This window comes from Pristiophorus japonicus, chromosome 18 (assembly GCF_044704955.1).
Source record: "Pristiophorus japonicus isolate sPriJap1 chromosome 18, sPriJap1.hap1, whole genome shotgun sequence".
NCBI lineage: Eukaryota > Metazoa > Chordata > Chondrichthyes > Pristiophoridae > Pristiophorus > Pristiophorus japonicus.
In genome coordinates, this window is record NC_091994.1 from 95,649,041 (window position 1) to 95,675,154 (window position 26,114).

The window sequence follows — 26,114 nt, forward strand, 5'->3', positions numbered from 1 at the left end:
CTCGGTGACACGCTCGGTGACACGCTCGGTGACACGCTGTGACACGCTGTGACACGCTCGGTGACACACTGTGACACAGTGTGACACAGTGTGACATGCTCGGTGACACGCTCGGTGACACACTGTGACACGCTCGGTGACACGCTCAGTGACACGCTCGGTGACACGCTCGGTGACACGCTCGGTGACACACTGTGACACACTCGGTGACACGCTCGGTGACACGCTCGGTGACACGCTCGGTGACACACGCTGTGACACGCTCGGTGACACACTGTGACACACTCGGTGACACGCTCGGTGACACGCTCGGTGACACGCTCGGTGACACGCTCGGTGACACACGCTGTGACACGCTCGGTGACACACTCGGTGACACGCTCGGTGACACGCTCGGTGACACGCTCGGTGACACACGCTGTGACACGCTCGGTGACACACTGTGACACACTCGGTGACACGCTCGGTGACACACTCGGTGACACACTCGGTGACACACTCGGTGACACACGCTGTGACACGCTCGTTGACACAGTGACACGCTCGGTGACACGCTCGGTGACACGCGCTGTGACACGCTCGGTGACACGCGCTGTGACACGCTCGGTGACACGCTGTGACACGCTCGGTGACACACTGTGACACTGTGACATGCTCGGTGACACGCTCGGTGACACGCTGTGACACGCTCGGTGACACACGCTGTGATACGCTCGGTGATACGCTCGGTGACATGCTCGGTGACACGCTGTGTGACACAGAAACAAATAGGTGCCGGAGTAGGCCATTCGGCTTTTCGAGCCTGCACCACCATTCAATATGATCATGGCTGACCATTCACCTCAGTACCCCATTCCTGCTTTCTCTCCATACCCCTTGATCCGTTTAGCTGTAAGGGCCGTATCTAACTCCCTTTTGAATATATTTAGTGAATTGGCCTCAACAGCTTTCTGTGGTAGAGAATTCCACAGGTTCACCACTCTCTGGGTGAAGAAGTTTCTCCTCATCTCGATCCTAAATGGCTTACCCCTTATTCTTAGACTGTGACCCCTGGTTCTGGACTTCCCCAACATCGGGAACATTCTTCCTGCATCTAACCTGTCCAGCCCCATCAGAATTTTATATGTCTCTATGAGATCCCTCTCATTCTTCTAAATTCCAGTGAATATAAGCCTAGTCGATCCAGTCTTTCTTCATATGTCAGTCCTGACATCCCGGGAATCAGTCTGGTGAACCTTCGCTGTACTCCCTCAATAGCAAGAACATCCTTCCTCAGATTAGGAGACCAAAACTGTACACAATATTCAAGGTGTGGTCTCACAATGCCCTGTACAACTGCAGTAAGACCTTCCTGCTCCTATACTTAAATCCCCTAGTTATGAAGGCCAACATACCATTTGCCTTCTTCACCGCCTGCTGTACCTGCATGCCAACTTTCAATGACTAATGTACCATGACACCCAGGTCTCATTGTACCTCCCCTTTTACTAATTTGTCACCATTCAGATAATAATCTGCCTTCCTGTTACCACCACCAAAGTGGATAACCTCACATTTATCCACATTATACTGCATCTGCCATGCATTTGCCCACTCACCTAACCTGTCCAAGTCACCCTGCAGCCTCTTAGCATCCTCCTCACACCTCACACTGCCACCCAGCTTAGTGTCATCTGCAAACTTGGAGATATTACATTCAATTCCTTCGTCTAAATCATTAATGTATATTGTAAATAGCTGGGGTCCCAGCACTGAACCTTGCGGTACCCCACAAGTCACTGCCTGCCATTCTGAAAAGAACCCGTTTATTGCTACTCTTTGCTTCCTATCTGCCAACCAGTTCTCTATCCACGTCAGTACATTACCCCCAATACCATGTGCTTTAATTTTGCACACCAATCTCTCGTGTGGGACCTTATCAAAAGCCTTTTGAAAGTCTAAATACACCACATCCACTGGTTCTCCCTTGTCCACCCTACTAGTTACATTCTCAAAAAATTCCAGAAGATTTGTCAAGCATGATTTCCCCTTCATAAATCCATGCTGACTTGGACCGATCCTGTCACTGCTTTCCAAATGCGCTGCTATTTCATCTTTAATAATTGATTCCAATATTTTCCCCACTACTGATATCAGGCTAACTGGTCTATAATTACGCGTTTTCTCTCTCCCTCCTTTTTTAAAAAGTGGTGTTACATTTGCTACCCTCCAGTCCACAGGAACTGATCCAGAGTCGATAGACTGTTGGAAAATGATCACCAATGCATCCACTATTTCTATGGCCACTTCCTTAAGTACTCTGGGATGCAGACTATCAGGCCCCGGGATTTATCGGCCTTCAATCCCATCAATTTCCCTAACATAATTTCCCGCCTAATAAGGACACACTCAGTTATACACTCACACTCGGTGACACACTCACACTCGGCGACACACTCGGCGACACACTCACTCGGGGACACACTCACTCGGGGACACACTCACTCGGGGACACACTCACACTCGGTGACACATGGTGTCACACTCGGTGACACACTCACACTCGGTGTCACACGCACACACTCGGTGACACACTCGCGGACACACTCGAGCCTCCTCAATCTGTGCGAGGGGGTGGAGCCCAAAGTCTCGCTTCTCACGGCCAAACCCGCATCTCGGCAAAAGGATACGCAACAATGCCGGCCAGCAGCCAATAGTCGTGCCTCCGGTGCCAGATATCGTAGATCTTTCCGGAAGAAACTGCAGCCCGCTCCTCATTCTGCCAAAGTGTGTGCAACTCTGACAAAACAAAAATGGAGATGTTATCCGTCGGAGAGAATCTAGAGCATTCTGCTCGCCAATCGAGCCACGGGTAGATGGGCCGTGATCGAATCATCACAGAACCTTGCTGGCTTCCAAGTGTTACTGATGTCCTCTGAACACACTGACTCACCCTGGGGTACAGTCCCACACACACTGTCTCTCACTGGGGTACAGTCCCACACACACTGACTCACCCTGGGGTATGGGTCACACACACTGACTCTCCCTGGGGTACGGGTCACACACACTGATTCTCACTGGGGTACAGTCCCACACACACTGACTCTCCCTGGGGTACGGGTCACACACACTGATTCTCACTGGGGTACAGTCCCACACACACTGACTCTCACTGGGGTACAGTCCCACACACTGACTCTCACTGGGGTACAGTCCCACACACACTGACTCTCACTGGGGTACAGTCCCACACACACTGACTCTCACTGGGGTACAGTCCCACACACTGACTCTCACTGGGGTACAGTCCCACACACACTGACTCTCCCTGGGATACGGGTCACACACACTGACTCTCACTGGGGTACAGTCCCACACACACTGACTCTCACTAGGGTACAGTCCCACACACACTGACTCTCCCTGGGGTACAGTCCCACACACACTGACTCTCACTGGGGTACAGTCCCACACACATTGACTCTCACTGGGGTACAGTCCCACACACACTGACTCTCACTGGGGTACAGTCCCACACACACTGACGCTCAATGGGGTACAGTCCCACACACACTGACTCTCACTGGGGTACAGTCCCACACACACTGTCTCTCACTGGGGTACGGGTCACACACACTGATTCTCACTGGGGTACAGTCCCACACACACTGACTCTCACTGGGGTACAGTCCCACACACACTGACTCTCACTGGGGTACAGTCCCACACACACTGACTCTCACTGAGGTACAGTCCCACACACACTGACTCTCACTGAGGTACAGTCCCACACACACTGACTCTCACTGGGGTACAGTCCCACACACACTGACTCTCACTGGGGTACAGTCCCACACACACTGACTTTCACTGGGGTACAGTCCCACAGACACTGACTCTCACTGGGGTACAGTCCCACACACACTGACTCTCACTGGGGTACAGTCCCACACACACTGACTCTCACTGGGGTACAGTCCCACACACACTGACTCTCACTGGGGTACAGTCCCACACACTGACTCTCACTGGGGTACGGGTCACACACACTGACTCTCACTGGGGTACAGTCCCACACACACCGACTCTCACTGGGGTACAGTCCCACACACAGACATTCCCTGGGGTACAGTCCCACACACACTGACTCTCCCTGGGGTACAGTCCCACACACACTGACTCTCCCTGGGGTACAGTCCCACACACACTGACTCTCACTGGGGTACAGTCCCACACACTGACTCTCACTGGGGTACAGTCCCACACACACTGACTCTCACTGGGGTACAGTCCCACACACACTGACTCTCACTGGGGTACAGTCCCACACACACTGACTCTCACTGGGGTACAGTCCCACACACTGACTCTCACTGGGGTACAGTCCCACACACACTGACTCTCCCTGGGGTACGGGTCACACACACTGACTCTCACTGGGGTACAGTCCCACACACACTGACTCTCACTAGGGTACAGTCCCACACACACTGACTCTCCCTGGGGTACAGTCCCACACACACTGACTCTCACTGGGGTACAGTCCCACACACACTGACTCTCACTGGGGTAATGTCCCACACACACTGACTCTCACTGGGGTACAGTCCCACACACACTGACTCTCACTGGGGTACAGTCCCACACACACTGACTCTCACTGGGGTAATGTCCCACACACACTGACTCTCACTGGGGTACAGTCCCAAACACACTGACTCTCACTTGGGTACTTGGGTATCCACCAATCAGATCTCAGAAAATATGAAGAATGACAAGCTTATTTATTTTATGTCAAGATTTATACTCAGTAAAAAAAAAAAAGAAAAATAGTCAGAGAGAGAGAGAGGGTGAGAGGGAGGGACAGAGAGGGAGCAGGCGAGAGAGAGAGAGGGAGCGGGCGAGAGAGAGAGAGAGGGAGCGGGCGAGAGAGAGAGAGAGGGAGCGGGCGAGAGAGAGAGAGAGGGAGCGGGCGAGAGAGAGAGAGAGGGAGAGGGAGCGGGCGAGAGAGAGGGAGTGGGCGAGAGAGAGAGAGAGAGAGAGGGAGCGGGCGAGATAGAGAGAGAAGGAGCGGGAGAGAGAGAGAGGGGGAGCGGGCGAGAGAGAGAGAGGGGGAGCGGGCGAGAGAGAGAGAGGGAGCGGGCGAGAGAGAGAGAGAGAGAGGGAGCGGGCGAGAGAGAGAGAGAGAGAGGGAGCGGGCGAGAGAGAGAGAGAGAGCGGGCGAGAGATAGAGAGAGAGGGAGCGGGCGAGATAGAGAGAGAAGGAGCGGGCGAGAGAGAGAGAGAGAGGGAGCAGGCGAGAGAGAGAGAGGGAGCGGGCGAGAGAGAGAGAGAGAGAGAGGGAGCGGGTGAGAGAGAGAAAGAGGGAGCGGGCGAGAGAGAGGGAGCGGGCGAGAGAGAGAGAGAGAGGGAGCGGGCGAGAGAGAGAGAGAGGGAGCGGGCAAGAGAGAGAGAGAGGGAGCGGGCGAGAGAGAGAGAGAGGGAGCGGGCGAGAGAGAGAGAGGGAGCGGGCGAGAGAGAGAGAGAGAGGGAGCGGGCGTGTGAGAGAGGGAGCGGGCGAGAGAGAGAGAGAGAGAGGGAGCGGGCGAGAGAGAGAGAGAGGGAGCGGGCGAGAGAGAGAGAGAGAGGGAGCGGGCGAGAGAGAGAGAGAGGGAGCGGGCGAGAGAGACAGAGAGGGAGCGGGCGAGAGAGAGAGAGAGGGAGCGGGCGAGAGAGAGAGAGAGGGAGCGGGCGAGAGAGATTGAGCGGGCGAGAGAGAGAGAGAGGGAGCGGGCGAGAGAGAGAGAGAGGGGGCGGGCGAGAGAGAGAGAGCGAGGGAGTGGGCGAGAGAGAGAGAGGGGGAGCGGGCGAGAGAGAGAGCGAGGGAGCGGGCGAGAGAGAGAGAGAGGGAGCGGGCGAGAGAGAGAGAGAGGGAGCGGGCGAGAGAGAGAGAGGGGGAGCGGGCGAGAGAGAGAGCGGGGGAGCGGGCGAGAGAGAGAGCGAGAGGGAGCGGGCGAGAGAAGGAGGGGGAGCGGGCGAGAGAGAGAGAGAGGGAGCGGGCGAGAGAGAGAGGGGGAGCGGGCGAGAGAAAGAGGGGGAGCAGGCGAGAGAGAGAGAGCGGGCGAGAGAGATAGAGAGCGGGCGAGAGAGAGGGAGCGGGCGAGAGAGAGAGAGAGGGGGCGAGAGAGAGAGAGGGAGCGGGCGTGAGAGAGAGAGGGAGCGGGCGAGAGAGAGAGAGGGGGCGGGCGAGAGAGAGAGAGGGAGCGGGCGAGAGAGAGAGAGGGAGCGGGCGAGAGAGAGAGAGGGAGCGGGTGAGAGAGAGAGAGGGAGCGGGCGAGAGAGAGAGAGAGAGAGGGAGCGGGCGAGAGAGAGGGAGTGGGCGAGAGAGAGAGAGAGAGAGAGAGAGCGGGCGAGATAGAGAGAGAAGGAGCGGGCGAGAGAGAGAGAGAGGGGGAGCGGGCGAGAGAGAGAGAGAGAGGGAGCGGGTGAGAGAGAGAGAGAGAGAGGGAGCGGGCGAGAGAGAGAGAGAGAGAGAGAGAGGGAGCGGGCGAGAGAGAGAGAGAGAGAGGGAGCGGGCGAGAGAGAGAGAGAGGGAGCGGGCAAGAGAGAGAGAGAGGGAGCGGGCAAGAGAGAGAGAGAGGGAGCGGGCGAGAGAGAGAGAGAGAGGGAGCGGGCGAGAGAGAGAGAGAGAGAGGGAGCGGGCGAGAGAGAGAGAGAGAGAGAGGGAGCGGGCGATAGAGAGAGAGAGAGAGGGAGCGGGCGAGAGACAGAGAGAGAGAGGGAGCGGGCGAGAGAGAGGGAGCGGGCGAGAGAGAGAGAGAGAGAGGGAGCAGGCGAGAGAGAGAGAGAGAGGGAGCGGGCGAGAGAGAGAGAGAGAGAGAGGGAGCGGGCGAGAGAGAGAAAGAGGGAGTGGGCGAGAGAGAGGGAGCGGGCAAGAGAGAGAGAGAGAGGGAGCGGGCGAGAGAGAGAGAGAGGGAGCGGGCGAGAGAGAGAGAGAGGGAGCGGGCAAGAGAGAGAGAGAGGGAGCGGGCAAGAGAGAGAGAGAGGGAGCGGGCGAGAGAGAGAGAGAGGGAGCGGGCGAGAGAGAGAGAGAGGGAGCGGGCGAGAGAGAGAGAGAGGGAGCGGGCGTGTGAGAGAGGGAGCGGGCGAGAGAGAGAGAGAGAGAGGGAGCGGGCGAGAGAGAGAGAGAGAGAGGGAGCGGGCGATAGAGAGAGAGAGAGAGGGAGCGGGCGAGAGACAGAGAGAGAGAGGGAGCGGGCGAGAGAGAGGGAGCGGGCGAGAGAGAGAGAGAGAGAGGGAGCAGGCGAGAGAGAGAGAGAGAGGGAGCGGGCGAGAGAGAGAGAGAGAGAGAGGGAGCGGGCGAGAGAGAGAAAGAGGGAGTGGGCGAGAGAGAGGGAGCGGGCAAGAGAGAGAGAGAGAGGGAGCGGGCGAGAGAGAGAGAGAGGGAGCGGGCGAGAGAGAGAGAGAGGGAGCGGGCAAGAGAGAGAGAGAGGGAGCGGGCAAGAGAGAGAGAGAGGGAGCGGGCGAGAGAGAGAGAGAGGGAGCGGGCGAGAGAGAGAGAGAGGGAGCGGGCGAGAGAGAGAGAGAGGGAGCGGGCGTGTGAGAGAGGGAGCGGGCGAGAGAGAGAGAGAGAGGGAGCGGGCGAGAGAGAGAGAGAGGGAGCGGGCGAGAGAGAGAGAGAGGGAGCGGGCGAGAGAGAGAGAGAGGGAGCGGGCGAGAGAGAGAGAGAGGGAGCGGGCGAGAGAGAGAGAGGGAGCGGGCGAGAGAGAGAGAGAGAGAGGGAGCGGGCGAGAGAGAGAGCGAGAGGGAGCGGGCGAGAGAAAGAGGGGGAGCGGGCGAGAGAGAGAGCGGGCGAGAGAGAGAGAGAGGGAGCGGGCGAGAGAGAGAGGGGGAGCGGGCGAGAGAGAGAGGGGGAGCAGGCGAGAGAGAGAGAGCGGGCGAGAGAGAGGGAGCGGGCGAGAGAGATAGAGAGGGAGCGGGCGAGAGAGAGGGAGCGGGCGAGAGAGAGAGAGGGGGCGAGAGAGAGAGAGGGAGCGGGTGAGAGAGAGAGAGGGAGCGGGCGAGAGAGAGAGAGGGAGCGGGCGAGAGAAAGAGAGGGGGCGGGCGAGAGAAAGAGAGGGGGCGGGCGAGAGAGAGAGAGGGGGCGGGCGAGAGAGAGAGAGGGAGCGGGCGAGAGAGAGGGAGCGGGCGAGAGAGAGAGAGGGAGCGGGCGAGAGAGAGAGAGGGGGCGGGCGAGAGAGAGAGAGGGGGCGGGCGAGAGAGAGAGAGGGAGCGGGCGAGAGAGAGAGAGAGGGCGGGCGAGAGAGAGAGAGGGAGCGGGCGAGAGAGAGAGAGGGAGCAGGCGAGAGAGAGAGAGAGAGCAGGCGAGAGAGAGAGAGAGGGCGGGCGAGAGAGAGAGAGGGGGCGGGCGAGAGAGAGAGGGGGCGGGCGAGAGAGAGAGAGGGGGCGGGCGAGAGAGAGAGAGGGAGCGGGCGAGAGAGAGAGAGGGAGCAGGCGAGAGAGAGAGAGAGGGCGGGCGAGAGAGAGAGAGGGGGCGGGCGAGAGAGAGAGGGGGCGGGCGAGAGAGAGAGGGGGCGGGCGAGAGAGAGAGGGGGCGGGCGAGAGAGAGAGGGGGCGGGCGAGAGAGAGAGAGAGACGCGGCGGGCGAGAGAGAGAGAGAGACGCGGCGGGCGAGAGAGAGAGAGAGAGAGACGGGGCGGGCGAGAGAGAGAGAGAGACGGGGCGGGCGAGAGAGAGAGAGAGAGAGACGAGGCGGGCGAGAGAGAGAGAGAGAGAGACGAGGCGGGCGAGAGAGAGAGAGAGAGACGAGGCGGGCGAGAGAGAGAGAGAGAGAGAGGGAGCGGGCGAGAGAGAGAGAGAGAGAGACGAGGCGGGCGAGAGAGAGAGAGAGAGACGAGGCGGGCGAGAGAGAGAGAGAGAGAGACGAGGCGGGCGAGAGAGAGAGAGAGAGAGACGAGGCGGGCGAGAGAGAGAGAGAGAGAGACGAGGCGGGCGAGAGAGAGAGAGAGAGACGAGACGGGCGAGAGAGAGAGAGAGAGAGAGAGCGGGCGAGAGAGAGAGAGAGAGAGAGGGAGCGGGCGAGAGAGAGAGAGAGAGAGAGAGAGACGGGGCGGGCGAGAGAGAGAGAGAGAAAGAGAGAGACGGGGCGGGCGAGAGAGAGAGAGAGAGACGGGGCGGGCGAGAGAGAGAGAGAGAGGCGGGGCGGGCGAGAGAGAGAGAGAGAGAGAGGGAGCGGGCGAGAGAGAGAGAGAGAGAGAGGGAGCGGGCGAGAGAGAGAGAGAGAGAGAGAGAGAGACGGGGCGGGCGAGAGAGAGAGAGAGAGAGACGAGGCGGGCGAGAGAGAGAGAGAGAGAGACGAGGCGGGCGAGAGAGAGAGAGAGAGACGAGGCGGGCGAGAGAGAGAGAGAGAGAGAGAGGGAGCGGGCGAGAGAGAGAGAGAGAGAGGCGGGGCGGGCGAGAGAGAGAGAGAGAGACGGGGCGGGCGAGAGAGAGATTTAATCTTGTTATTAGTAAGTGTTAACTTCAAATTAAATGGGTGGTTATTTGTGGAGTAGGCGGGGACAGCTGACATTTTTTACCTGTGAAGCCCCCGTCTGCGATATTGAACATAAATTTCCCTTTGCCAGCCTGCTCCTTTCTCCCCTCTTCCTCCTTCACTTCTTTCACTATCTCTCCATTCTGCAGATTCTCCGCAATCTCTTTCCCCTCACTTGCATCTTCAGCTGTCAGAGAAACGTAAAATCAATCCCATTTCCAGTGGCAGTCCGGCCCATTCAGAATATATGTGTAACTGCGGCCCCCGCCCACACACTCCCAGTCACCATCCACCTGCTCTGTCCGAGGGCTCACTGACTCTGCCGCGAGGCCAACCTGCTCCATTCCCTCCGCCGTAGGTCGGCTAACTCAGCCTAGACTGAGGATCGAGTCCGAGTTCAGCTGGTCACAAGGCGTCAGCCGTGGCTCAGTGGGCAGCACTCTCGCCTCTGCATCAGAAGTTTGGGAGTTCAAGCCCCACTCCAGACACTTAAGCACAAAATCTCGGCTGACAGTCCAGGGCAGTGCTATGTCTGCTTTCTCAGGTAAAATATCCCATGGCTTTATCCCTGGTGTCCTGGCCAATATTTATCCTTCAAACAACATCACTAAAAGGATTAACTGGTCATTATGACATTTCTGTTTGTGGGAGCTTGCTGTGCACAAATTGTCAGCCGCGTTTCCTACATTACAACAGTGACTATAAAGGCAGGACTTTCTTTCACTGCATCAACCACCTAACCCAGAGGTCAGTTCGATCTACACCCAATTTATTTATGCTATGGGCCTGTTCAGACTGTTCATTCTCCCCGCTCCCTCAATGGTGTCTGGAGGTCCTGGGCACAGACAGTCACCGTGAGCGGCACACATCCAGGGATCAGGGGTCACAGCCCGGGTCGGGTCAGGGCCCACGTCAGGTCAGGGCCTGTGGTCAGGGCCCGGGTCGGGGGTCAGGGGTCAGGGTCCAGCAGTGAGTGACCATCGGACAGATCCCCACCGGCCCGTTTTATCCACACCTTTGGGTTGAGGAGGGGCTGTCTGATCCTGCTGCTCACACTCTCCTTTCTCCTCGGTTCCCGCCTCACTTGCTTGTTTCTTGCTCTCCATTTCCGGTGGCTTCTCGCTGCTGGAAGCGGCATTACCACCGCTGGGAATCTGGGAAAGAATACAGAGAAATAAATCAGTGATAGTCCAAATGTACCCCCAGCCAGCTCAGGCCCTCCCTCCCTCCCCTCAATGTGCTGAACCCTACCTGGGGTACAGTCTCCCTCCCTTCCTCCCTCCCTCTCCTGCCCGCTCCCTCTTGCCCTGGGGTACAGTCCCACAGACACTGACTCTCCCTGGGGTACAGGTCCCACAGGCATGTCTCTCCCTGGGGTACAGTCCCACAGACACTGTCTCTCCCTGGGGTACAGTCCCACAGACACTGTCTCTCCCTGGGGTACAGTCCCACAGACACTGTCTCTCCCTGGGTACGGGTTCCAGGGACACTGACTCTCCCTGGGGTATAGTTCCACAGACACTGACTCTCCCTGGGGTACAGTCCCAAAGACACTGACTCTCCCTGGGGTACAGTCCCACAGACACTGACTCTCCCTGGGGTACAGTCCCACAGACACTGACTCTCCCTGGGGTACAGTCCCACACTGTCTCTCCCTGGGGTACAGTCCCACAGACACTGACTCTCCCTGGGGTACAGTCCCACAGACACTGACTCTCCCTGGGGAATGGGTTCCACAGATGCCAGTTACTCTCTGGGGCCTGGCGCTAGTGGCCATTATTGACGGGGGAGCCTAGACAGTGCGCATTCAGACATTCAACCGGGAGGGGTGGGAAATCTCACAGGATCCTGACCGCACCCAGTGTGAACAGGTCAGTGGACAGTGATGAGGAGCAGAAAACCTGGCAGATTAGCAGCTCCCTAAGCCAAGGGTATTGAGGGACACCGTGGGGTCCCAACAGGCACCCCAGCTGGAGTCAGCGGTCCCAGCGCTGGTTCCCTATAACTGTCTCCAGGTGCGTGAGTGGGAGTGATTCAGCTAGTTGGATAAGGTATGGTGGATTCTCACAAAGCCAGAGCCAATAATTGTATGCTGAATTCCTTTGAACCCTATTATCATATGGAATAACTTACAAACTTCTAAGTAAAAAGATCCATTCTCTAACACGTTAATCAATCAGGCCACCTGGGCAGCCTGCAACCAGTAGCTCGGACAGACAGATTTCAGGCAGCGAGACTCACTCATGTCCCTTCAGGAGCCATCACTTGCCTCGTTCTCCGTCAGCCTTTTCTCTTCCTTGTCTCTCTCTTTATCGTCTGTCACCATCTCACGGCAGTCGTTCTTCTCTAAGAGGGAAAAGAATTTCAGCAGTCAGGTCAAGTCTGCGAGCCCCTTTTAGTTTCCGACATGTCAGGAATAACCTTCACGGGGGGGGCAGAAACGATGCAGCCTGACCTCTGACCCCACCCTCCGCATCGGATAAAACCGGGTGATGTAAACCCAGCAACGACAGTGACAGCAAAGGCAATGGAAGATCGAGGCATGTTATCCCCACCGTGGTTTAAGCTGTCGTGGGTTCAGTTTCCCAGTGAGCGACATTACATGTACCAGTACGTCCTTCAAGTTAGACGGTACTGTGGCACTGGGTGCTCTCAGCACATTCCCCACCCCGGGACAGACAACAGTCCAGCTTGTTGGCCCCTGCCAGGTTCCTGCCATCAGTGGTGTCAGCTGTGGCTCAGTGGGCAGCACTCTCGCCCCGGAGTCAGAAGGTTGTGGGTTCAAGCCCCTCTCCAGAGACTTGAGCACATAATCCAGGCCGACATTCCTAGTGCAGTCCTGTCCAACTGCCTATCCAAAAGGACTGCAGTTAAGAGACAGAGGCAGAGAGAGAAAGTGTGAAGGAAGAGAGAAAGAAAGAAATAGTAGAACACAGATGGATAAGGACGTTTTTCTCCAACTTGTCGTGAGCAACTCGTCCATCCTCACACCCCCCTGTCCAACCCGACTCACACCTGTCCCATCCCATCCCCCTGTCCCCCCTCACCCCGTCCTCTTCCCCTTCCCCCCACCCTGTCTCCCACACCCCATCCCGTCCCTCACACACATGGTGCTGCTCAGGTATAACAGGCCAGCCATTTTGAGAATCAGGCACTTTGGGCCTAAATAAGGCAGAGCCAAGGTTGTACCTTGCTTAGTTAATACAGTATTCAGCTTGAACCTTTATTGCATACATAACATTTGGCGACGAGAATACAAGAACCTTTGTTTGCAAAATGAGCACGATTGGATTTTTAGAACGATTCGTGGAGGGAGAAGATTGGGCAGACTCTGTGAGCCGTTTGAACCAGTCCTTCGGGGCCAACAAAATGAAGGGGGTCGACGATACAGATCGGCGCCGGGTCATGTTCCTCACTGTGTACGGTTCAAAGATCCATGGTCTGAAAAAGAATCTACTCACACCTAGTGATCCAACAGAGAAAACGTACGAGGAGTTGTGTACATTGGTACGTGAGCAGCTCAAGCCAGACAACGGCATCATCATCTCGAGATACAGGTTTTATACACACGTTCGATCGGAGGGCCAGAGCACGGCGGAATTCGTTGCTGACCTGAGACGTCTAGCGGGACCGTGCAAGTTCGGGACGGTGTTGGCAGACATGCTGCAGGACTTCTTTGTTATCGGTATCAACCACGAGGTGATCCTGTGCAAACTTCTGATGGTGGAGGAGTTAGATTTAAAAAGGGCCATCGCTCAATCATATATGACGACGGACAGGAGTCTAGAACAAATAGCGGTGAAGAACCGAACCTCGGCAAGTACTGTAAATGCGATTGATTCGGCGTTCGGCAGAGCAGCACATGGCAGGGCCTATCCGGCTGTGTTCGCGAAACCTGTGGCTACCCAAAGTCTGCCAGCGGGGAATATATCCGACTTCTCCATGTTGGCATTGTGGGGGAAATCACCGGCACCAGCAGTGCTGATTTAAGCAATATAGTTGCAAAGGCTGTCTGAGAGTGGGGCATCTCCAGCGCAAGTGTCCGCAGATGAGCAAGCGTGCTGCGACACATCACGTGGAGGATGAGAGTCAGACTAGCGCAGATCCGACTCGCAATCTGAGATGCCAGAGGAGGAAGTGTATGGACTGTACTCCTTCATAACCAAGAGTAAACCAATTTTGATTAATGTGAAGTTTAACGGGATACCGGTATCGATGAAACTGGACACGGGGGCGAGTCAATCGATCACGAACGAGAGGGCATTTTATAAGCTGTGGGATACTAAGACTGTGAGGCCCAGGCTGAGCCCTGTTAACGCCAAGCTGCGCACGTACACCAAAGAACTGAAAAAGATAATTGGCAGTGCACAAATGAATGTGTCGTATAACGGTGCGATTCACGAGTTACCACTGTGGATTGTTCCAGGCAATGGACCAACGCTGCTCGGTAGGAGCTGGTTGGAGAAAATCAGATGCGACTGGAACGACATAAAGGCGTTGTCATCGGAGGAAGATACATGTGCCCAAGTATTGAGCAAGTTCCCCTCGCTGTTCGAACCAGGTATCGGCAACTTCACGGGAGCCAAGGTGCAGATCCACGTGGACTCAGATGCAAGACCCATCCATCATAAAGCTTGGGCAGTTCCGTATATGATGAGGGAGAAGGTCAAAATTGAACTGGACAGACTCCAGCATGAAGGAATCATATCACCAGTCAAATTTAATGAATGGGCCACTCCATTGTTCCTGTGCTGAAAAGTGATGGCACAGTCAGAATCTGTGGAGAATACAAGGTTACGATCAACAGGGTTTCGAAACAAGATCAGTACCTGTTACCGAAGGCTGATGACTTGTTTGCGACGCTATCCGGAGGGAAGTCGTTCACAAAACTGGACTTGACGTCGGCCTATATGACACAGGAGTTGAAGAGACTTAGGTGCATTAACACGCACAAAGGACTGTTTATTTACCACAGGTGCCCTTTTGGAATTCACTCGGCTGCAGCAATATTCCAGAGGAATATGGAAAGTCTACTTAAGTCCGCTCCCAGAACCGTTGTGTTCCAAGATGACATCCTGATCACCGGTCATGACTCCAAGGAACATCTGAACAACCTGGAAGAGGTTCTACTGCGTTTGGATAGAATGTGATGGAGCTGCGTTCGTTCCTGGGTCTACTCAAGTACTTTGGTAACTTCCTACCTAAATTGAGCACCTTACTAGAACCACTGCACATGCTATTGAGAAAAGGCGACAACTGGGTGTGGGGCACATCGCAAAACACAGCTTTCGAGAAAGCCACCAATCTGCTTTGCTCGAACAAGCCACTGGTACATTATGACCCATATAAACATTTAGATTTGGCCTGTGACGCATCGTCATATGGAATTGGTTGCGTGCTTCAACAAGCCAATGAGTCGGGGAAACTTCAATCTGTCGCGTATGCATCCAAAAGTTAGTCTAAAGTGGAAAGAGCCTACAGCATGATAGAAAAAGAAGCTTTAGTGTGTGTGTACGGTGTTAAAAAGATGCATCAATACCTGTTCGGTCTGAGGTTCGAATTAGAGACTGATCACAAGCCGCTCATTTCATTGTTTTCCGAGAGCAAATGTATCAATACCAATGCTTCATCCCGTATCCAAAGGTGGGTGCTGGCATTATCTGCCTATGATTATGTCATCCGCCACAGACCTGGCACAGAAAATTGTGCCGATGCTTTAAGCGGTTGTCGTTGCCCACACCGGAGGTGGAAACGCCACAACCGGCGGATCTAATGTTAATCATGGATGCTTTTGAGAGTGAAGGAACCCCTGTCACGGCTCAACAAGTTAAGACCTGGACCAGCAAGGAGCCGATTTTATTGGTGGGAAAGGGTTGCATCCTCAAAGGGGATTGGTCTGCCACACCTATGCAAATGTGCGAGGAGGCCAAACCGTACATTCGTCGCAAGTATGAACTGTCTATACAAGCAGATTGCATATTGTGGGGCAATCGCGTTGTAATGCTCAAGAAAGGGAGAGAAGTTGGTGCGTGAGTTACATAGCACACATCCGGGTATAGTGATGATGAAGTCCATTGCCAGGTCCCATGTATGGTGGCCAGGAATTGATTCTGAGCTGGAAGCATGCATGCATCAGTGCAACACTTGCATGCAGCTCAGCAAAGCACCAGTGGAATCGCCGCCGAGTCTGTGGTTGTGGCCATCCAAACCTTGGTCCAGGATCCATGTAGATTTTGCAGGTCCCTTCCTGGACAAGATGTTTTTAGTGGTGGTGGATGCTTATTTGAAGTGGATAGTATTGTGTTCCTAACACAGATGAGACTGCACACAGGGAGGTGAAAGTAACAATGACCTCAGTCTTTATTAAGACACTCCGGAGTGAGGAACAGGCCTTAAGGGCCGGCTTATATACAGTGCTCCCAAGGGATGCTGGGATCCCTTGGGACTTCAGGGGATGCGCCCCCTGGTGGCGGAACATGGGAGTGCATGCTTTACAGATACACAACAGATAGAATGCGTAATCATGTCACCCAGCATGTCCACGGCAACCATAGAGAATCTCAATGTCATGTTCGCGACACATGCTCTGCCTGACATAGTGGTGGAGCGACAATGGATCGTGGTTCACCAGTCAGGAGTGTCAGGAGTTTGTGAAACTCAATGGCATAAAACACGTAAGATCAGCACCGTTCAAGCCTGCGTCCAACGTGCAGTACAAATTATCAAGCAAAGCATGAGGAGAGTAATCCAAGGGTCACTGCAGACCCACTTGTCCTACATACTGCTGAGTTACAGGGCAAGACCCCACACACTCACAGGGGTCTTCCCTGCTGAACTCATGATGAAAAGAGGTCCTAAGACCAAGCTATCTCTGGTACACCCAGATTTAAATAATCATGTTGAATACAGAAGACAAAGTCAACAAGGGTACCACGATCGTGCAACTGTGTCACGCGAGATTTCTGTGAATGATCCTGTATATGTGTTGAACTATGGTCAGGTCCCAAATGGATCGCTGGTATGGTCATGGCCAAGGAGGGCAACAGAGTATTCATTATTAAGCTCAAGAATGGGCAAACGTGCAGGAAACACATGGGTCAGACAAAGCTGAGGCACACAGACGAGCCAGAGCAATCGGATGAAGAAACCATCGACGACCAACCAACCTACCAGCAGTCTTCAGAGGACTCGAAGGTCATCAGTGAACCCAGAATTTCCATCACGGACCTGTTCAATAAAAATGGACTTGCAATTCCTGACATGGCCACTGCCACCCCCAACAAGTCAATCATCCAGCCATCAGCCACAACAGACCCCGCACACTCCCCCAAGGTTGGAATCGAACTGAGACGGTCAACCCGGGAGCGCAAAGCACCAGACCGTCTCAACCTGTGAAAGACTGTGATAAGATCTCAGATGGGGATATTGTCATGTATGTATATTCTGTTTTTAGCCACCAGATGGCGTCATTGTTGGAGGCCACTGAGCAGCACGCACATGGTGCTGCTCAGGTATAAAAGGCCAGCCATTTTGAGAGTCAGGCACTTTGGGCCTAAATAAAGCAGAGCCAAGGTTGTACCTTGCTTAGTTTAACAGTACTCAGTGTGTACCTTTATTGCATATGTAACACTAGCCCCCCCCCAGCCACCCACGCTCCCCCGTCCCCCACACTCCCTCACACACACACCCCCCACACTCCCCCCTCCCCCACACCCCCCTCCACACGCAGGTCCTCACGGTACACCCCTCCCCCCCGATATCATACACTTACTGTGAGCAATGGCACAGGATAGCTGCTTACAGAAGACAAACACTGGCCTTTGGAATGGGATGACAGACCCACCTGTGGAGCTCGGGAGCGATGCACTGGGCAGGGGACAGGCAGGGCTGGCTGCCACAGGTGTACTGGGATCAGATGAGACGCTGTCGAGGGGCTTCTTGCTATCCATGTGCTCAGGCACCATCTCCGGTGTGCTGTATCTTCCGTTGATATATTCAAACTCCTGCACCTTCGATTTTTTTTTTTTTTAATTAAAAATGTAATTTTAGTGATGAGAAGAAAATCAAATCAGAAATGAAAACAGTAAAAACTATACGGCATGGGACTGGGTAATGCAGGGGTCAAACATTGACCTTTAAGCCATGGGGTCTAGGTTCAAGTCCAGCCCAGATTGCGGAGGTGAAAGTTTCCCCTGAACTGTTTGGGACCAGCATGAAAGGCGTTGGGGAAATTCCCATCCAACTCCGGCAGCATGGGCTCACAACACAAAACCTGAGCAATCTCGCTCAGAAACTGGCACTCTGGTACAGGTAAGGGACGCTATTCTGAGGTAGAGACAGTGTAGCGGGAACTTCACTCTGTATCTGACCCATGCTGTACCTGCCCTGGGAATGTTTGATGGGACAGTGTCGAGGGAGCTTTACTCTGTATCTAACCCGTGCTGTACCTGCCCTGGGAGTGTTTGATGGGACGGTGTAGAGGGAGCTTTATTCTGTATCTAACCCGTGCTGTACCTGCCCTGGGAATGTTTGATGGGACAGTGTAGAGGGAGCTTTACTCTGTATCTAACCCCATGCTGTACCTGCCCTGGGAGTGTTTGATGGGACAGTGTAGAGGGAGCTTTACTCTGTATCTAACCCGTGCTGTACCTGCCCTGGGAGTGTTTGATGGGACAGTGTAGAGGGAGCTTTACTCTGTATCTAACCCGTGCTGTACCTGCCCTGGGAGTGTTTGATGGGACAGTGTAGAGGGAGCTTTACTCTGTATCTAACCCCGTGCTGTACCTGCCCTGGGAGTGTTTGATGGGACAGTGTAGAGGGAGCTTTACTCTGTATCTAACCCCGTGCTGTAACTGCCCTGGGAGTGTTTGATGGGACAGTGTAGAGGGAGTTTTACTCTGTATCTAACCCCATGCTGTAACTGCCCTGGGAGTGTTTGATGGGACAGTGTAGAGGGAGCTTTATTCTGTATCTAACCCCATGCTGTACCCGCCCTGGGAGTGTTTGATGGGACAGTGTAGAGGGAGCTTTACTCTGTATCTAACCCCATGCTGTACCTGCCCTGGGTGAGTTTAAAGCTGCCACTAATTGCCAGAAATGGAAAATGTTCCATTCCCCACCTGTATGAGCACAAAATTCACTGAAAATGAAAGTGAAATTAAGGATGGATATGAAGGTCTTAGAGAGGGTGCAGTAAAGATTTACTAGAAAATTCCAGGGATGAGGGACTTTGGTTACATGGATAGACCGGAGAAGCTGGGTTTGTTCTCCATGAAGGAGAGAGGTAGAGAGGAGATTTGATAGAGGTGTTCAAAATCATGAGGGGTGTGGACAGAGTAGGTAGAGACTGTTCCCATTGGCGGAGAGGACACAGGTTTAAGGTGACTGGCCAAAGAACCAAAGGCGACATGAGGAATAACGTTTTTAACGCAGCGAGTGGTTAGGATCTGGAATTCTCTGCCTGAAAGAGTGGTGGAGGCAGACTCAATCACAGCTTTCAAAAGGGAATTGGACAAGTGCCTGAAGGAAAGAATTTGCAGAGCCAAGGGGGAAGGGCGGGGGAGTGGGACTGGCTGAAGAGCTCTTGCAGAGAGCTGGCACGGGCTTGATGGGCCGAATGGCCTCCTTCTATGCTGTAACCTATGATTCTATACCCCACATACATTCTTCTGATAAAATGATGTAATTAACTTGTCTCTACTTATTGACTTGATCTGTATTTTATTAAAAATCACACATAAATTTAACATCCTCTTTATCACTGGGGCCAAAGAGAGCGGTTGTTGAATTAGTGTCTCGTGTCACAATCTGCTTCTGGTCAAAAGTACAGAAGCATAATTGTTGATTATAATTTGTGACTTATCTTGGTGCTACTTAAATCGCCCACTGGGCGGCAGTATTGCTCAGCAAACTGCTGTTGCTTGGCCTTAAGCCCGCAGCAAGAACTGAAGTACAGGAAATGCTGGTAACACTACGCTGCCTGACCTGCTGAGTGTTAACACTACGCTGCCTGACCTGCTGAGTGTTAACACTACGCTGCCTGACCTGCTGAGCATTTTCCGTTTCTATTTCAGATTTCCAGCATCCGCAGTACTTTGCTTTTGTGAAAGATGTGAAAAGTTTGCCACGACTTGGGGTGTCCAAGCCATGTGCGTTGACTGGCTGCACCCTGGGACCATGGGTAGAATTTAAATCCTTGCTCCTATTAATTTGCATATATCTCAAGGCACGGACAGAACCTGCCCTCTCAGGTGGACGTAGAAAATCCCACGGCACTCTTGGAAGAACAGCAAGTGTCCTGGCCAATATTTAGCCCACAACCAACGCCACCAAAGCAGATTAGCTGGTCAAGTATCTCGCTGCTGTTCGTGGGATCTTGCTAGACCATAAACTGGGTCTCCTGCTTCCTCCATTACAACAGCGACTACACTTTAAAAGTTCTTCATTGGTTGTCAAGCGCCTTGGGGTGTGCTGGGGTCGTGAAAGGCGCTATATAAATGCAAGTCTTTCTTTAGCAGCTTGAAATACAAGAGAACGAATGAGGTAACAGTGTTAAAAACAGCCCTGCCCAAACCTGCAGTCCCACCAAATTCAAACAGGACAATGCAGCGAATGAGAACTCCAACAGCAAATCTGGGAATCAAGGGCTGGATTGCCCGGGTTCGGAGGGCCAGACTGAACAGCCCTGCCCCATGGCACCACTGACTGCCATTCTTCCTCACCAATATTCCCTTCCAGGATTCTGACTCCAGCTGTGAAGCCCTCCCTCCCCCGCAGCCTCCGAACCCTATTCACCCCAATCCCCACCCCCGCCAGGATGGTGTGTGGTCTGGGAGGTGTGAAGATCCCATGAGCTCCCCACCCCCCCACCTCCCCACAATCCCGCTCACTGTCTATTTGCTACAAACGCTAATTCCTGGTTGAAAGCAGGAACATTGGGAGAGGTACCAGAGAGAGGGGAACGCCCGAGGAACAGCAACTTGCATTTAGATAGCGCCTTTCATGCAGCAAAACGTTCCGAGGCGCTTCGCACGGAGCGTAAATCAGACCAAAGCCGACACCGAGCCACCCACCTTCTTCCGGACCAGTGACATCACGCCTATCCTGGTGAGCACGTGTTGCCGGGACAACCCTTCCCGAGGGACGCCATCGGCAAAGGTCTCGGATCCATCCGCTCCCGGCTCGCACAAGTGCCTCATAAACAGTGACACATAGGCCCTGGGGAGAGACAGCCAAACACGTTAAACATGTGCTGCTCGAGAAACACGACAAGAACAAATCACTTCCTCAAATCTGGATTGCTGATAGAAAGGCTTTGTATCATCACATTCTCCCCTCGGAGAATGGTGTCACACCCCTCGCTTGGGGAACAGTGAGAGGCAGTGGAAGGACTCATGGGCCGGCGAATAGGCTGCGATGTGACACTCCTTCCTTGGCAGTAACTCGCTTTCTCCCAGTCAATGGGGCGCAGGAGCGGGTTTATGGGCCCCCACAACCCATACGGTGAAGGGGGGGGGGGCACTCACACCTACCAGACCCGTGTATCCCGCTGTATGGCAACCCAGAATTCAGAGCGAGCAACCCTCTCCCCCCGGGGACTGTCGGGACTCCCCTCTCCTCTCTATGATGGAGTGGAGGAGGAGAGGGCAAGAGGAAATAAAACGGCAGGAATTTATTCCTTTATTTCAAACGTACCTGAACTCCTTCTCACTCTTTCCCCGGAGATCACGGACGAGCCAGTGAGAGTTGAAAGCATCCTGCGGTGGCATTCCCCAGCGCATGATGGCATTCACAAAGGCTTTACGCTGGCGGGCGTTGAATCCGAGAACCTAAACACACAGAATGAAACATCAGGACAGGTCGGAAACCTTCATTGATACTCGGTCCTGGAATGTTAAGATTATGGCCCCCACCCTCGCATCACCAACACTTGGACACGGACCAGTAACACGTCCGTCACTCGTCCTCCCTGAATGGAGCCCGTCCCAGGAACATTTCAAAACCAGAATCTAACAACGATATTCCCGTTCCAGGTTTTCCTTTGTTAAGCGGGTGAAGAATTTTCCTGCCCTGGATACGGGTTGTTTGGACGTGGTGGATGCTGACTCTCTGGGCACCTCTCCACAAGGGAGCTGGACTGCTTCTCGCCTGGAACAGGGCCTTATGATCTATCGCCCGAGGGGGTCGGAAAGGAATTTCACCAAGTATTTATCCTTTCTGGCCCTTGGTTTCTTTTTTGGACGGGTTTATTCGCAACACCAAAAATTCCGATTGGTCGACTTGTTGGACAAGTTCTGCTTGCTGATTGGTCGCCTTGGAGGACAAGTCACACCCAGCAGTTAGGATTGTGTCATTAGATTGTGCTTGCCTGTGGAATCAGTTACTTTGCAAAGTGTAATTCGAGCCATTCTGACTGCGCACTCCAGATAGAACTGAGCCCACATGGAACAGACAGGGCTCACCCTCGCGGGATAAAACCTTCTCCCACCCCCAAACAAGTTGCTGCTCCCCTGCCCAAATTCCTGACATTCCACCCACACTTGGCCCAAGTTCCTGTCCTCCTCCTTCTTCCCACCCCACAACCTCCTCCCTTCCTCTCCATCCCTCCCCACACCCCCACACCTCCACCCACCCTCCCCTCCCACCAGCCTTCCCCACCCCTCCCACAATCCCCTCCCACGAGCACCCCCCCACCCTTCCCTCTCCCTCTCCCCTCTTACCAGCACCTCCCCCCCCCCCCCAACCACACCGACTGTGCGCACGTGCAGAAGAACACAAAAATGTCTGCGCAGACAATCACTGTTCTTTTTCCACCGTTCCCAGGAGATTACACGGCAGTGGGGAGGGGATGAGAAGTGTCTCCGACATCACGAGTGTGGGGGCAGGCTTGATGGACCAGCTGGTCTTTCCCTGCCCGCTAATTTTCTTATTTTCGTGACTGATTTATTTTTACCGAGGCCTTTAACTCCCCAGTGTCCCTGTCTACAGTGTGAGTAGGTTGTGCATCAGGGATCCATGCTGTATCCGGTCAGCCACCTCCGCAGGAACAGTGCCATGTTCTGCCTCCCACACTGGAGACAAATGTTGACTGTGACGGAGAGCATCTCGGGTGCTGTGTGAAGTGACTGAGAGATGTGCTCCATCTCTCTCTGGTCTGCTAACAGTGAGAGTAAACCACCAGGACTGCTCATAACGAGAAACCCCGAGCTGAACCTCACGCTTCAAAAATGCAGGAACTACTTACGAGAACATTCTGCGACAGAGAACCTAGAAACAGTAGCAGGCCATTCAACCCATCGAGCCTGTTCCACCATTCAATTACATCATGGCTGATCTGTAGCTCATCTCCATTTACCAACCATAACTCTATACCCCTTAATAACCTTACCCAAACAATAATCTAACAAAATAAATAAATCAGGGTTTAGCAACAATCCTGTTAAATAGAAACATAGAAAATAGGTGCAGGAGTAAGCAATTCAGCCCTTCGAGCCTGCACCACCATTCAATGAGTTCATGGCTGAACATGCAACTTCAGTACCCCATTTCTGCTTTCTCGCCATACCCCTTGATCCCCCTAGTAGTAAGGACTACACCTAACTCCTTTTTGAATATATTTAGTGAATTGGCCTCAACAACTTCCTGTGGTAGAGAATTCCACAGGTTCACCACTCTCTGGGTGAAGAAGTTTCTCCCCATCTCGGTCCTAAATGGCTTACCCCTTATCCTGAGACTGTGACCCCTGATTCTGGACTTCCCCAACATTGGGAACATTCTTCCTGCATCTAACCTGTCTAAACCCATCAGAATTTTAAACGTTTCTATGAGATCCCCTCTCATTCTTCTGAACTCCAGTGAATACAAGCCCAGTTGATCCAGTCTTTCTTGATATGTCAGTCCCGCCATCCCGGGAATCAGTCTGGTGAACATTCGCTGCACTCCCTCAATAGCAAGAATGTCCTTCCTCAAGTTAGGAGACCAAAACTGTACACAATACTCCAGGTGTGGCCTCACCAAGGCCCTGTACAACTGTATTAACACCTCCCTGCCCCTGTACTCAAATCCCCTCGCTATGAAGGCCAACATGCCATTTGCTTTCTTAACCGCCTGCTGTACCTGCATGCCAACCTTCACTGACTGATGTACCATGACACCCAGGTCTCGTTGCACCTCCCCTTTTCCTAATCTGTCACCATTCAGATAATAGTCTGTCTCTCTGTTTTTACCACCAAAGTGGATAACCTCACATTTATCGTCATTATACTTCATCTGCCATGCATTTGCCCACTCACCTAACCTATCCAAGTCACTCTGCAGCCTCATAGCATCCTCCTCGCAGCTCACACTGCCACACAACTTAGTGTCATCCACAAATTTGGAGATACTACATTTAATCCCCTCGTCTAAATCATTAATGTACAATGTAAACAGCTGGGGTCCCAGCACAGAACCTTGCGGTACCCCACTAGTCACTGCCTGTCATTCTGAAAAGTACCCATTTACTCCTACTCTTTGCTTCCTGTCTGACAACCAGTTCTCAATCCACGTCAGCACATTACCCCCAATCCCATGTGCTTTAACTTTGCACATTAATCTCTTGTGTGGGACCTTGTTGAAAGCCTTCTGAAAGTCCAAATACACCACATCAACTGGTTCCCCCTTGTCCACTCTACTGGAAACATCCTCAAAAAATTCCAGAAGATTTGTCAAGCATGATTTCCCTTTCACAAATCCATGCTGACTTGGACCTATCATGTCACCTCTTTCCAAATGCGCTGCTATGACATCCTTAATAATTGATTCCATCATTTTACCCACTATCGATGTCAGGCTAACCGGTCTATAATTCCCTGTTTTCTCTCTCCCTCCTTTTTTACAAAGTGGGGTTACATTGGCTACCCTCACTCCATAGGAACTGATCCAGAGTCTATGGAATATTGGAAAATGACTGTCAATGCATCTGCTATTTCCAAGGCCACCTCCTTAAGTACTCTGGGATGCAGTCCATCAGGCCCTGGGGATTTATCGGCCTTCAATCCCATCAATTTCCCCAACACAATTTCCTGACTAATAAGGATTTCCCTCAGTTCCTCCTTCTTACTAGACCCTCTGACCCCTTTTATATCCGGAAGGTTGTTTGTGTCCTCCTTAGTGAATACCGAACCAAATATTTGATGGGACGGTGTAGAGGGAGCTTTACTCTGTATCTAACCCATGCTGTACCTGCCCTGGGAGTGTTTGATGGCACAGTGTAGAGGGAGCTTTACTCTGTATCTAACCCATGCTGTACCTGCCCTGGGAGTGTTTGATGGCACAGTGTAGAGGGAGCTTTACTCTGTATCTAACCCATGCTGTACCTGCCCTGGGAGTGTTTGATGGGACGGTGCAGAGGGAGCTTTACTCTGTATCTAACCCATGCTGTACCTGCCCTGTGAGTGTTTGATGGGACGGTGTAGAGGGAGCTTTACTCTGTAACTAACCCGTGCTGTACCTGCCCTGGGAGTGTTTGATGGAACAATGTAGAGGGAGCTTTACTCTGTATCTAACCCATGCTGTACCTGCCCTGGGAGTGTTTGATGGCACAGTGTAGAGGGAGCTTTACTCTGTATCTAACCCGTGCTGTACCTGCCCTGGGAGTGTTTGTGGTCGATGGTTACAGAGTAAAGTTATTTGAAGAAGATATTTTTACCTCAATGTTCCCACCGACTCGAGCCAGTAGGGGTGGGAGGGGTTTGTCTCTTTCGTTCTTAAGTTGCCTCCGTGATTGTCGTCTCCCTGCTGGAAAGGACAAAATTCGGGATTGAAAGTTCTGGACCGACACTGCTCACAATTCCAAGATTAAGCACTGCCCTAAATGAGAAAGGGAACCACAGCTAAACCCTCACCTTCAGGCTTCTCCTCAAAGTCTTCGTCCTCATCCTCTGACCCCACAGAGTACTCAGACTGGTTGTCTGACAGCTCATCTTGCCACTCTGGAAAAGAGAACAGGAGGACGAGTAGGAATACGGACACACAGAAATGGCGGATGGGCAAAGGCCACTTGGCCCATCAAGCCTGTCCCGTACCGCCACGATGCCACTGAGCATCATGGACACCCATCGCCTCCCACCTGCGGCCACACCAGCTCCTGGGACCAAATAAAATTAAAACAAAACCGGAGGGTAATTCAGGGGATAGAAAGCTCAGGGAAATTCCACTCTGAACTAGTGACCATGAAAGAAAGAAGGAAAGAACTTGCATTTCTATAGCATTTTTTCACAACCTCAGGACTTCCCAAAGCACTTTACAGCCATTGAAGTACTTTTTGAAGTGTAGTCACTGTTATAATGTAGAATATTTGCGCACAGCAAGCTCCCATAAACAGCAATGTGATAACAACCAGATCACCTGTTTTGGTGATGTTGCACCTGCTCTTCTTCAAAGTAGTGCTCCAGGGGTCCCACGCAGCCGATAATTAAATTGAAATAAACCAGACCTGGGTGGACCTTTGAATGCGCCGCGCTGCTGGTTAAAGGGGCCATGCTGCCCAAAAAAAGTTAGGGGGAACATTGGTGTCGTGGGATCTTTACATCCACCTGTGAGAGCAGATTGAACCTCGATTTAACGCCTTATCCAAAAG

The 26,114-nt window shown here is 53.3% G+C and overlaps 1 protein-coding gene across 4 annotated transcripts in view; it reads right to left on the reverse strand.

Annotated features, from left to right (window-relative positions):
• The window catches only part of chd5 (chromodomain helicase DNA binding protein 5), a 130,588-nt gene that overhangs the window by 18,634 nt on the left and 85,840 nt on the right, over positions 1-26,114 (reverse strand). For 2 of the 4 annotated variants that reach the window (XM_070860417.1, XM_070860420.1), the window contains exons 26-34: positions 25,381-25,467; positions 25,185-25,273; positions 21,191-21,324; positions 20,569-20,713; positions 17,340-17,505; positions 11,766-11,842; positions 10,512-10,650; positions 9,540-9,683; positions 2,670-2,778 (exon numbers count right to left, since the gene is read on the reverse strand). In XM_070860417.1, the coding sequence (XP_070716518.1) occupies positions 2,670-2,778; positions 9,540-9,683; positions 10,512-10,650; positions 11,766-11,842; positions 17,340-17,505; positions 20,569-20,713; positions 21,191-21,324; positions 25,185-25,273; positions 25,381-25,467 (1,090 nt within the window). The remainder of the gene's footprint in view (positions 1-2,669; positions 2,779-9,539; positions 9,684-10,511; positions 10,651-11,765; positions 11,843-17,339; positions 17,506-20,568; positions 20,714-21,190; positions 21,325-25,184; positions 25,274-25,380; positions 25,468-26,114) is intronic. The other 2 variants (XM_070860418.1, XM_070860419.1) reach the window with 2 other exon arrangements.